Source organism: Suncus etruscus, chromosome 1 (genome assembly GCF_024139225.1).
Source record: "Suncus etruscus isolate mSunEtr1 chromosome 1, mSunEtr1.pri.cur, whole genome shotgun sequence".
NCBI classification, from domain to species: domain Eukaryota; kingdom Metazoa; phylum Chordata; class Mammalia; order Eulipotyphla; family Soricidae; genus Suncus; species Suncus etruscus.
Genome location: NC_064848.1, coordinates 54,051,811 through 54,064,685, shown reverse-complemented (window position 1 = coordinate 54,064,685; position 12,875 = coordinate 54,051,811). Strand labels below are relative to the sequence as shown.

The 12,875-nt window shown below is 35.2% G+C and overlaps 2 protein-coding genes across 2 annotated transcripts in view; one reads left to right on the top strand and one right to left on the bottom strand.

The window, feature by feature from the left end:
* IFT74 (intraflagellar transport 74) overlaps positions 1-12,875 on the bottom strand; it is a 111,134-nt gene that overhangs the window by 62,170 nt on the left and 36,089 nt on the right. The gene's annotated exons all lie outside the window — the stretch shown is intronic.
* On the top strand, positions 475-8,919 carry LRRC19 (leucine rich repeat containing 19). Its single transcript, XM_049771084.1, has 5 exons — positions 475-513; positions 2,589-2,675; positions 5,748-6,261; positions 7,816-8,004; positions 8,499-8,919. Exons 2-5 carry the CDS (start codon positions 2,598-2,600, stop codon positions 8,822-8,824), a joined length of 1,107 nt encoding a protein of 368 aa, XP_049627041.1. The 5' UTR covers positions 475-513; positions 2,589-2,597; the 3' UTR covers positions 8,825-8,919.

The window sequence follows — 12,875 nt, the reverse complement described above, 5'->3', positions numbered from 1 at the left end:
CAATACTTTGAGCACTTTGCTCCTATTATAACTTGGCAGTAAAACCACCAATGATGGTGTCATAAAACTGAGTAAACAAAGCAGAAACTCTAGAGTGTAAAACACTGTATCTTTGCAACATGAGTCTTTCTAAACAAAAAATATCTTTGAGACTAATTTTCAAATCACTTCAGTAATCTATCTTGCAAAGCATGCTTTTCAATATCATATACATTAATTCATAAGATACATTTATTAATACTTGACTTGCATGAAATATTAAGAAATACAACAGTACATCAACCAACTTGTTAAAGTGAAAAAAAGTCAAAGATGACTTTAAGAAATCATTCTTCTAGTCAATCTTTTGCTAAGGAAGTTTAGAGTACTTCTTTTTTAATCACTTGTTCACAGGGTACAAAGGTTAAAACAAAGTGAAACGCTATCATATGACATACTTTTTTTAAAGGTTTAGAAGAAGCAGTCTAGATTCCCTAGCACACCACTCTTCTAGACAAAAGCAAAAGGCAAAAGGTAAGATTCTTTATATTTATAAGTTTTGTGGTGGTTTTGACTTTCTGAAACAAATAAAATAAACTCATAGTCTAGTCTGTTAAGTCTATACTATGTTTGTCTTTAATCAGTGATGAAAGAGCAGAAAATATTATATCCTCACTGATGCAACTTAGATATAATAACAGTACATATTAAAACATATTTTTTCAAATAAAGCTAATTATAATACAAAGTAATTGCTTTTCTTTTTAACACTGGAAGTTTTATCTAGCCAATTAAACCATAAGGCCTTTGTATTTTGAAATGTATTAATATGCAACTCCATTTTGAAGTGACATTAACTTAAAAACACACTTGTAATATTACAAAAAAAGAGCCTGGCTATCAGTTGATAATTATTGAAAGTTGGTGGGGACTATTCTTAGAGTATTTTCACATTACAAAGTTTTCTATTGTAAAAGAAAATCTATAAAATGATTAATTATAGAAGTTAAAACATTGTAAACTATTAACCTCATATCAAAGACAATGAATTCTGACAAATATCTCAAATAATGATATAATGTATATTCACTTTATATAATGAATACAAAATAATTATAGCATATTTTACTTCAAGTATATAATACTTGAATCTTAAAAGATTCAAAAAATCTTATTAAAATACTCCTAAGTAACTTGTGTTTGAAACTATATTATGAGGAATATTGTTTCATTCTTAGTATCTACCATTTGCTTTTATGGAAAGCTTTATTACTATGATGTAGTAACAGTAGGTTCTAGGCTATGTCAAATGACATTAAATACTGTAAATAATTTAAAAATTAAGCCCAAGTATGATTTTACAATAATTGACATTGAGAAAAAGTTCTAAAGAAAAAAACAAGTTGAGTAAATTTTTATAAAATAGAAAAAAGAGCAAATTACAAGAATGATTTCTTTTTTGTTTTCTTGCTTATTTTGTTTTTGGGGCTATACCTGTCAGTGCTCAGTGGCTACACTTCTGGCTCTGCACTCAGAAATCAATCCTGGCAGGTCTTGAGGAACTATATGGGGTGCCAGGGATAAAACCTGGGTCAGCTATATGCAAGGCAAGTACCTTGCCCACTGTACTATCTGTTTGGTCCCAACAAGGATGATTACTAAACTACAAGCCTGCTAACTGTCAAACTGAATTCCTTAAAATAGTCAATAAAGCTAGTAATCCCTAGGGCTTTATCTATTCAGTGCAGTTAGAACCACTGCAAGATCTGACTTTAACTTTCAGCCTCTAATTTTTACACTTATCATACAGGAAGAAAAAACTTCTTGCTTAATCCTTATAGATTTATATCTTTTAGCACTCTAGATAGACTGTCAGTACTAACCCACTGATTAAGGAAATATAAGATGACCGTCCATCTCTTTTTTATATAAACCCCTTAGCTTCTTCAGCTACTTCTGTGCCATACCAACTTTTTAAATTTGGTTAATTTTATTTACTCTCTCAGATCCTATTCTATTTTTGAAAAAAAAATATACTTCACCCTCACTACTATCTTATGCACACTAAATCTTTTATAGGGGAGGCAGGGTTTGGACCACACTGTAAGATGCTCAGAGGTTACTTCTGACTCTAAGCTTAGGGATCACTTCTGGAAGGGTCTGGGGAACAATATGTTGAAATTTTTATATCTAAAAACACATGAATTGTTTTTCAACAGTTAGAAGTAAGACACCTCAAAATATTAGTTTATTCTCCAAGGGAATTTTTTTCATTTGTTAAGATTATAAAACAGGGGGGCTCGAGAGATAGCATGGAGGTAGGGCATTTGCCATGCAGGCAGAAATATGGTAGTTCGAATCCTGGCATCCCATATGGTCCCCCGAGCCTGCCAAGAGTGATTTCTGAGTGTAGAGCCAGGAGTAACCCTTGAGCACTGTGGGTGTGACCCAAACAAAAGAAAACAAAAAAAATTAGAAGCAGGGAAGTTGAATGGATATTTAGTATTTCACATTTATAAGAAAACATTTTAAGGATAAAAACTGATATAAAAAGAGAAAGCATCTACATTTCCTCATCATTAAGATGAAAAGACTTCTTTTTCTATCAGATCTGCAATATGAAGATGGTGAGAATCTTGTTTTGGCCCTTCTTTGCAATGCTATCATTATCAGATGAAAGCCAGAGCTCTAAAATCGTAAGTTTCTATAATAAAGATACTAGAAATATGTTTGAAGATATACTTTATATATATTTAAATATGTGAGTTTAAAGAAAGATTTACTTTGACAAAAAGTCTTCCAGACAGAATGATCACACTCATCTGTGGATGTTAAAACATACACACATATACACACAACCATAGTATGAGAATAATTTTCAATGACAATAGATATACGAGGGCAAAGTACAGTTATAAAGCACAGACAAGGGACCTTATGACAATAATAATTGGAAAGGATCACACTGGAACTAGGATCTGAACAGAAGTAAAATAATATGCATGATGCCCCTTAAATAACAGTATTACAAACCATGGTGCCTACAAATAAAAAGGAAATGAAGAGAAAAAGAGAGTGAGAGAAAGAGAGAAAGAGTGAGGGAGAGAGAGAAAGCGAAAGAAGTGTCTGCTAGAGGCAAGATGAGGGTAGGAGTAGGGTATGGTGACAACTGGGGAAATTGGTGGCAAGAAATGAACGCTGGTGAACATTGGATGAGTGACGGAACAATGCATGACTGAAACTCAACTATCAACAACTTTTAAACTTTGTGTCTCACAGTGATTTAATTTAAAAAATTGTTTTAAATATTCCATTTAAAAACTGAGTTACTGGGGCTGGAGTGGTGATGGGAAGGTATTTGTCTTGCATGGGACTATCCTAGGATGGACCTCGGTTTGATCCCCCTGCATCCCATAGATCCCCAAAGCCAGGAGTGATTTCTGAGCACATAGCTACGACTAATTCCTGAGTGTCACCGGGTGTGGCCACAAAAACAAAACAAAAATCACACATATTCAAGGCAATAGAAGCATCTACTGTTATTTTAGAAAGATGAGCCTTTCAACTGCAAACACTGTCAAAACTATTAATTTGGTTCTGTAAAGCAATTCTTCACTTTGCCTGGCTTAGAACACATTTCATGACAGTCATTTCTCTTAAGCATAATTTGATCTATTAATTGCATATAATTATATATTGGGTATTATTTCTTCATTTATGTTAGTTTAAGATTAATGTGGATAGCCCTAATTTGTTTATTGTTTGTTTTTTTTTTGTCACACATGTTGATGGTTAGGAGTTATTCCTGGTTCTGCACTCAGGAGTCACTCCTGGTGATGCTTGGTGGAAAATATGAGATGCGGGTGCTCAAATCCAGGTTGGCCACAGGCAAGGCAAGCACTCTATCTAAGCTCTGACCCAAGATATCTCTAATTCTATTTTTTTTATTTAAACACCTTGATTACATACATGACTGTGTTTGGGTTTCAGTCATGTAAAGAACACCACCCATCACCAGTGCAACATTCCCATCACCAATGTCCCAAGTCTCCCTCCTCCCCACCTGACCCCCGCCTGTACTCTAAACAGGCTCTCCATTTCCCTCATACATTCTCATTATTAGGACAGTTCAAAATGTAGTTATTTCTCTAACTAAACTCATCACTCTTTGTGGTGAGCTTCCTGAGGTGAGCTGGAACTTCCAGCTCTTTTCTCTTTTGTTTCTGAATATTATTATTGTAAGAATGTCTTTCATTTTTCTTAAAACCCATAGATGAGTGAGACCATTCTGCGTTTTTCTCTCTCTCTCTGACTTATTTCACTCAGCATAATAGATTCCGTGTACATCCATGTATAAGAAAATTTCATGACTGCATCTCTCCTGCATAATATTCCATTGTGTATATGTACCACAGTTTCTTTAGCCATTCATCTGTTGAAGGGCATCTTGGTTGTTTCCAGAGTCTTGCTATGGTAAATAGTGCTGCAATGAATATAGGTGTAAGGAAGGGGCTTTTGTATTGTATTTTTGTGTTCCTAGGGTATATTCCTAGGAGTGGTATAGCTGGATCGTATGGGAGCTCGATTTCCAGTTTTTGGAGGAATCTCCATATCGCTTTCCATAAAGGTTGAACTAGACGGCATTCCCACCAGCAGTGGAAAAGAGCTCCTTTCTCTCCACATCCCCGCCAACAGTTTATTCTCATTCTTTGTGATGTGTGCCATTCTCTGTGGTGTGAGGGGATATCTCATCGTTGTTTTGATTTGCATCTCCCTGATGATTAGTGATGTGGAGCATTTTTTCAGGTGTCTTTTGGCCATGTGTATTTCTTCTTTGTCAAAGTGTCTGTTCATTTCTTCTCCCCATTTTTTGATGGGATTAGATGTTTTTTTCTTGTAAATTTCTGTCAGTGCCTTGTATATTTTGGAGATTAGCCCCTTATCTGATGGGTATTGGGTGAATAGTTTCTCCCACTCAGTGGGTGGCTCTTGTATCCTGGGCACTATTTCCTTTGAGGTGCAGAAGCTTCTCAGCTTAATATATTCCCATCTGTTAATCTCTGCTTTCACTTGCTTGGAGAGTGCAGTTTCCTCCTGAAGATGCCCGTAGTCTCAATGTCCTGGAGTGTTTTGCCTATGTGTTGTTCTATATATCTTATGGTTTGGGGTCTGATATCGAGGTCTTTAATCCATTTGGATTTTACCTTCCTACATGATGTTAGCTGGGGGTCTAAGTTCAATTTTTTGCAAGTGGATAGCTCTAATTCTTAAAAATACATGTCTTAAAATAATTTTCTCATAAATTATTTACATACTGAAATACTACATGTTATTTATCATGTATTTCTACATACATAAATGGAGATTCTATAATGCTTCTGTAATGACAAATGGAAGATAATAGCAGGAGAAACTAGAATCTTTTTCATTTGTGTATATCAGAATTTTCTTAATATTAAGAAAAAATTGGTGGAGAGTAGTACAGTGTGTAGGATGTTTGCCTTGCATGTGGCTGATCCAGGTTCAATCTCTAGCATTGCATATGGTCTCCCAAGCACCATCAGGAATAATTTCTGAGTGCAGAGCCAGGAGTAACCCCTAAACACTGATAGGTGATAGCTCCAAAAAAACAACAAAAAAAAATTAAGTAAAAGCATTGGTTACCTAACATATTCTACAACTTTAATTGCCTGGGTATAAAATTTTGGAAAATTCTGTTCATAGTTTTCCTAACTAATATATTTCTAATGTTTTTTTTTCTTTTTTAGGAAATCAAATATAACTTTACTGAAAAAAATTATTCTTTGATTCCAGAAAATATTGATACAAATGTTAATATACTTGATCTCAGTTACAATCAAATTACACTGAACATCACAGACATAAAAACTCTACAGACATACCTTCTACTCACTCAACTCTATTTGATTAAGAATAGAGTCTCTATCTTACAAAATAATAGTTTTGGTAAACACTCCAATCTAGAAATTTTAAACATTTGTAGAAACTCCATCCATATAATACAACAGGATGCCTTTGCAGGCTTAACTAAACTAAGACAGTTACATCTCTGTCAAAATAAAATATTACAACTAAATCCTGATATATTTGTGCCATTAAAAAGCCTGACACTTCTAAATCTGCAAAGCAATTTAATAAGCTATTTTGATGTGCCACAACTCTTTCATCTAAAAGTAATAACTTTAGAAGGGAATCCATGGAATTGCTCTTGTAGTCTGCTGAATTTGCTAAATTGGATGAGCACATCAAATGTGACACTAGGTAAGCAATCATAGTTTAAATTAATTAAAACACAATGTGACTGATTTTCACTGTTCTACTCTGGAAGTTTTTTGTCTTTGTTTTCATGTATGTCTAAAGAAAACTAAAAATTTCCTGTTTAAAGAAACAAGAAGAAAAACTTAAAGGTAGATTTTGAAAAGACAGATACACCTCTTCCCATTAAAAAAAACAAACAAACAAACAAACAAAAAACACCAGAAAAAAAAAAAACAAGAAATTCTGATGTTTGGGCTATCTTACATAAAGTTTGTAATTTTAATGCATGAGACTAATTAATTTTCTTAGACTATTTTAGAATATTATGGTACAGAGAAGATAAATAAAGTTATATAGGGGCCAAAGAGATAGCATGGAGGTAAGACATTTGCCTCGCATGCAGAATGTCAGTGGTTCAAATTCTGGCATCCCATATGGTCCCCTGAGCCTGCCAGGAGCGATTTCTAAGCGTAGTGCCAGGAGTAACCCCTGAGCGCTGCCGGGTGTGACCCAAAAAACAAAAAGAGTTATTCTACTATGTTAACTGCAAATCATGTTTTATAGGATTCAAATATTCAAAGCAATTTGGGGGCTGGAGCAATAGCACAGTGAATAAGGTATTTGCCTTGAATGCAGCTGACCAGGGTTCGATCACTAGCATCCCATATTACCCCTGAGCCTATGAGGAGTAATTTCTGTATTAAGAGCCAGAGTAACACCTGAGTACCACAGGAATAGCCACCCCTCCTCCAATAAAGTCCAATCACTAATACAAACAAAGTAAATAAGGCATTTGTCTTACATGTGTCCAATCTGGGTTCCAACCCTGCACCCCATATAGTCTCTCGAGCACTGCCAGGAGTAATTCCTGAGCTCAGAGCCAGGAGTAACTTACCACTAAGCACCTTCAGTGTTGCCCCAAAACAAACAAAACAAAACAAAATTTAAAAACAAATACTTTTAGGGGCCAGACAATAGTGTAGCAGTAGGGGGTTTGCCTTGCATGTGACTGACCTAGGACAGACCTCAGTTCTATGCCCGCATCCCATGTGGTCCCCCTAAGCCAGGAGCAATTTCTGAGCACATAGCCAGGAGTAACCCCTGAGCATCACCGGGTGTGGCCCCCAAACCAAAAATATATATATGTATATATATGTATGTATATATAAATAAAAACAAACCAAAATATATATACATATATATGTATATATATAAATAAAAACAAATACTTTTAATTTCATCCTCCCTCATTAGAGAACTGGGTAAATATGAAAATTTTTTCTTGTGTAAAAAAAAAATCAAAGTATGGGCCCGGAGAGATAGCACAGCGGCGTTTGCCTTGCAAGCAGCCGATCCAGGACTAAAGGTGTCCTGGTGTCCCATATGGTCCTCCATGCCTGCCAGGAGCTATTTCTGAGCAGACAGCCAGGAGTAACCCCTGAGCAATGCTGGGTGTGGCCCAAACCCCCCCCCCCAAAAAATCAAAGTATAAGATCTAATTATAACATCATAATCATTATTTTTTACAATATTAATTTATTCTTTCTGATTTACTAGAAAATGAGGATATCACCATGTGCAGTTACCCTACTATCTTGAAGGGCTACAGCATCAAAACAGCACCTTATACAGTTGAATGCCACTCAAAATTTCCTTTATCTACAAATGAAGATCTTTATATTAACTTTCAACTCATTAGTGATTCAACATTTAACAGCTCTCTGAACAATTTAACAGGATATTTAGGTAAAGTTCTGGTTTATATATTAATAGTGATGATGGTTAAGATGCTAAATAACTAAAGTAGCTCACTTTTGCAGCATTTTAAATATCTAGAATTTAAATATAATTCTTCATATAATAGAAATTAGAAAAACTACTAGATTTTTAAACTAGGCTCTGCTAGTTAGCATCTAGTTGCCATTATGAAAATTAATGAACTCAGAGTCTTGTTTCCATTCATAAAGTAATAATCCTTAACAGATATAAGCCAGCAATGTCCCTAAATGAAGAAATTGCTGCAATTAATCTGAAAAAGGGCCTTCTCTCACTACGTGTGAAATGTGTTAAATTACTGTAGTAAATTTTTAGTAGCTTTTGCCTCAGTAAATTATAATGCTTATCTATTTCTAATACTAATATTGGGTAAATATTAGGATGTGTAGTATTATTTTTTGTCAATTTAACAACATTTTTCTCTTTCTCTTCCTCCCCCCCCCCCCCCAACCCTTCAATTTAAGAACCTGAACCTCTTGGGAAAAGTTGGGCTTTTCTTGTCAGTGTTGTAGTCACTGTAGTGATTACTTCACTTCTCATTTTTATTGTTGTCAAATGCCCAATGTGGTATAATTTTCTACTTAGTTACCATCATCATCGCCTAGAAGAGCATGAAGCAGAAATCTACAAAGATGTTTTTACTGAAAATACAAGCTCCCTTCCACAGATACATGAAGCAAATTCAGAAGAAACAATAATATTTAAACAACTAAATTCATTTGTAGTAGATGATGATGGATTTATTGAAGATAAATATATAGATACTCAAGAATTATGTGAAGAAAATTAATTACTATCAGCATTTGATACTTCAATGTTGATTCACTCACAGTATTAGACAGATACTTTAATATCTGACATACTACAGCTAATGGCAACACACATAAACAATGTTTTCTGTATTAGATTTGAGCAAATAAGCCCACATATAGTGACTAATATTGCAGGGTAGCTAGAAGCTACAATACTAACATTGTTATTCTCAGCAGTATTCAGGAAACCATACCTAAAGTAAATTATTCATTAATTAAAATAAAGTTCTCAAATTAGCCCAGAATCTTATTGTAATACATATTTAATTATATTATAAATTTACTAATTATCAAGGTAATAAAAGTTTTGAATTTGTATTTTAACTTCAAAGTAACATAAATACTCTAAATTGACAATATACTAAAACTAATTTTTTTTTGTTTTTTTTTGGGGGGGCCACACCAGTTTGATACTCAGGGGTTACTCCTGGCTAAGTGCTCAGAAATTTGCCCCTGGCTTGGGGGAACCATATGGGACGCTGGGGGATCGAACTGCGGTCCTTCCTTGGCTAGTGTTTGCAAGGCAGGCACCTTACCTCTAGCGCCACCTCACCGGCCCCTAAGTCTAATTTTTATAATCACATGATGAATAAATAAAATTAGAAAATAATTTTAAATGCTTGGTTAAAGCAAAGAATATTTACAACTAACAAGTGACAAATGAGATCACAAACACACTGTCTAAGCACAATCCCTAATAAGTTATGACTAATTTCGGTTATAAAAAAAAAGACTAAAATTAGTGGGATTTGTGGCCCTTGGGTAAAACTGCTAAATTATACAGTAGATCTATTACTATAGTTAACTTGAAAATAATCCAAGTGTCCAGATAAGAAAATGAATAACACACACACACACACACACACACACACACACACACACACATAGTGGAATACTACTCAGTCAGAAAAAAATTTAAAATTTTCTTTTTGCAACTATATAGATGTAGCTATGTAGTATGACATACTATATAATGTCATAATAAATGTCAAAATAAATAAAATGAGTCAAAAAAAGAAACACACATAAACAAACATCTAATTTAAAGTAGGATATAGAGAATCAAAGTATGGGAACAAACAAAAATCAATGGAAACAAACAGAGCTGTGCTTATCAGATGGGGGTAATGGAGAATCAATAAACCTTGGTAAAGGAATGATAAATCATATAGTCTAACATGCACTGGTAAGAGAGTGAAACAAACTTTTAAATACCTTCTTAAATGACTCTCATTTTGTATTATTGAAATGATGGTCATCTGATTTACACATGAAGTCTATCTAGTCACTTGTTGCATATAAAAGTAAACTTCAGGGGTTAGAGTGAGTGATAGCACAGCAGCAGGGTGTTTTGCCTTACACCCAGCTGACCCGGGACAGACCCGGGTTCGGTTTCTGGCATACCATATAGTCCTCTCAGCCTGCCAGGAGTCATTTCTGAGCGCAGAGCCAGGAGTAACCTCTGAGTGCTCCTGGCTGTGGCCCAAAAACAAAAAAAAGTAAACACAAAAAAGTAAACTTAAAATTAACTTTTGCTCTCAAATTTTAACTTAGTCTCAGAAGAACATATCTCACGCAATTACAAATGACTGAAATTAATTTTTGAAAATGCTGATGTTTTCAGAAAACTACCGACTTTAAGATTTTCCTTAAAATTATTATGAACTAAAATTACAAAGAAATGAAAAGGCATAAAATAACATTCCATGAGCTGAAGAAATAATATACTGTGTAAGTTTCCTGCATTGTATATAGACTACCACAAATTGATCCTTGACACTGTATATAGCGTAATTAACCTTGCCAGGAAAAAACTCTAAGCACAGAAGTAAGAGTAAGAACTGAGCACAACCTGGTGTGACCCCCTCCCCCCGCCAAACAAAAGAAAGACCAAAATAATATGTAAAACTTTCTTTTTTGCTGTTGTTGTTGTTGTTTTGGGGCTATACCCAGTGACACTGAGGGGTTACTCCTAGCTGTGTGCTCAGAAATCACTCCTGGCTCCAGAGATCATATGGGGTGCCAGGAATCGAACCCAGGTCTGTCCTGGGCAGCCACGTGCAAGGCAAGTGTCCTACCACTGTGCTATTGCTCTGGCCCCTAATCTGTAAAATACTTAAACTACAATATGAAAATAACTTTTTGGGTGATGACCATTCATGATTAAAAAAAAACTCTCAACAAGATGAGAATTGAAGGAACTTTCCTCAATATAATTAAAATCATTTACCAAAGACAACAGAAAACACTGGTATTCAAAGGAAAAAATCTTTCTCCTAGGCATATTACAAGATTGTCCATTCTCACCACTTCTAGTCAACATAGTACTGGAAGTACTTTCCATAGCAATTAGGAAAGGAAAAGATATCAATGGCATCCAGATAGGAAGAGAAGAACTAAAACTCTCACTATTTGTGGATGATATAATACTATATGTAGAAAAGCCTAAAGAGGGGCTGGAGTGATACAATAGCAGGTAGGGTGTTTGCTGAGCAAGTGGCTGACTTGAGTTTGATTCCTAGCATCCCATGACATCCCAGGAGCCTTCCAGGAGTAATTTCTGAGTACAGAGCAATGAAGGGGAGAGAGCTGAAGACTGAGCATCATCCCAGATGCCAATACTCACCACTTTTCTGCTACCAAAGGAACAACTTTGTGCAAGGACCTAAGCCCCCAACCTGCAGCAAGCAGCTTATCAAAGTCACCGACAGGGTAGAAATCACAGAGAAAGCTCCATTTGAGGTGAGACCAAAAACACCCAGATTCCAGCCCAGGAACCAAAGGCCTTTATGTCCCAGGTGACCTCAGCAGTCTAACACAAAAGGTGAAGATGGAAGAGAAGATAGAGTATCTAATCCCAGATGAAGACCAGCTGAGAAGGAGCTGCTTTCAGAACCTTCTGCAACCTTTGTTTAGGATAATTTATTAATCCTATTTGCATTGGTCATTATATTGCTGGTTAAATTGTATGTTCTACCTGTATAAAATGTTATAGCTTCTGTTTTATTCTCTGCCCTACTGCAAACAGAAAATTCTGTATCCAAGTTTAGTAGTTTAAAATTTGTTTGCACAGTTTTAATGGTTCTTAGCTAGCCTAGTGAATCTTTCCCAACTGCTGTGATGTTTGATAGTGTATATCTTTTTTTTTTTGGGGGGGGGGGGCACACCCGGTGATGTTCAGGGGTTACTCCTGGCTATGCGCTCAGAAATTACTCCTGGCTTGGGGAATCATATGGGATGCTGGGAGATCAAACCGTGGTCAATCCTAGGTCAGTGCATGCAAGGCAAACGCCCTACTGCTTGTGCCACAGCCTTGGCCCCTGATTGTTATATCATTTAGCAACTTATTCTCAAATTAAATGTCTGCAAAAATGTCTTTGTCCACAGAAGACTATGGAAAAGGAACTTGGATTATAGGCTCTTACTACAGTGCTCATTATAAGAATGTTTTAGCAAACTTACTTTCAAATTATGTTTATCTGCAGAAATGTTCTAATAATTTTGTTTAGAGAAGTCTATGATAAAGGAACTTGGATACTCTAAACTCACAATGTAGTACTTAGTGTAAGAATATTTAGAAACTTGTTTTCAAATTAAGTATATTTGCAGAAAGGTTCTAATGTTTATGTTCACAGAAATCTATGAAAAAAATGTGATATGTATAAGACAAGGATATGGAAAAATCAGATTGTTTTGAGAATCTAACCAATGATGCTTTTACAGCCAAGTCTATCCTTACCAGCAGTGATTACTAGGAATTAGCTGCAACATAACTGGCTTAAAATTTCCTCACCACCTTACTTGATGCTAAAAGGTATTTTTTTCTCTTTTTATTTCCCCAGCTTCTACTGTGCTTACGCAAAATAATAACCACTTTTATATGTTCTGATCTGAGGTTCTTATCTCTTGCAGAGAACAATAGAACACTACTTATGTACCCCTCTCAATTTTTTGAATAAAAAGGCACAAATGTTAGATTACACCTTATTTTACCCCAAACAAAGATGATCTCTTGTTTCTTTGTATTTG

What these genes read in the sequence shown, in the direction of transcription:
- LRRC19 (XM_049771084.1), top strand. Translation starts at nt 2,598, where the DNA reads ATGAAGATGGTGAGAATCTTGTTTTGGCCCTTCTTTGCAATGCTATCA. An exon ending in AAAGCCAGAGCTCTAAAATC is followed by an intron (nt 2,676 to 5,747) that starts GTAAGTTTCTAT and finishes TTTCTTTTTTAG; the next exon opens with GAAATCAAATATAACTTTAC. An exon ending in CACATCAAATGTGACACTAG is followed by an intron (nt 6,262 to 7,815) that starts GTAAGCAATCAT and finishes CTGATTTACTAG; the next exon opens with AAAATGAGGATATCACCATG.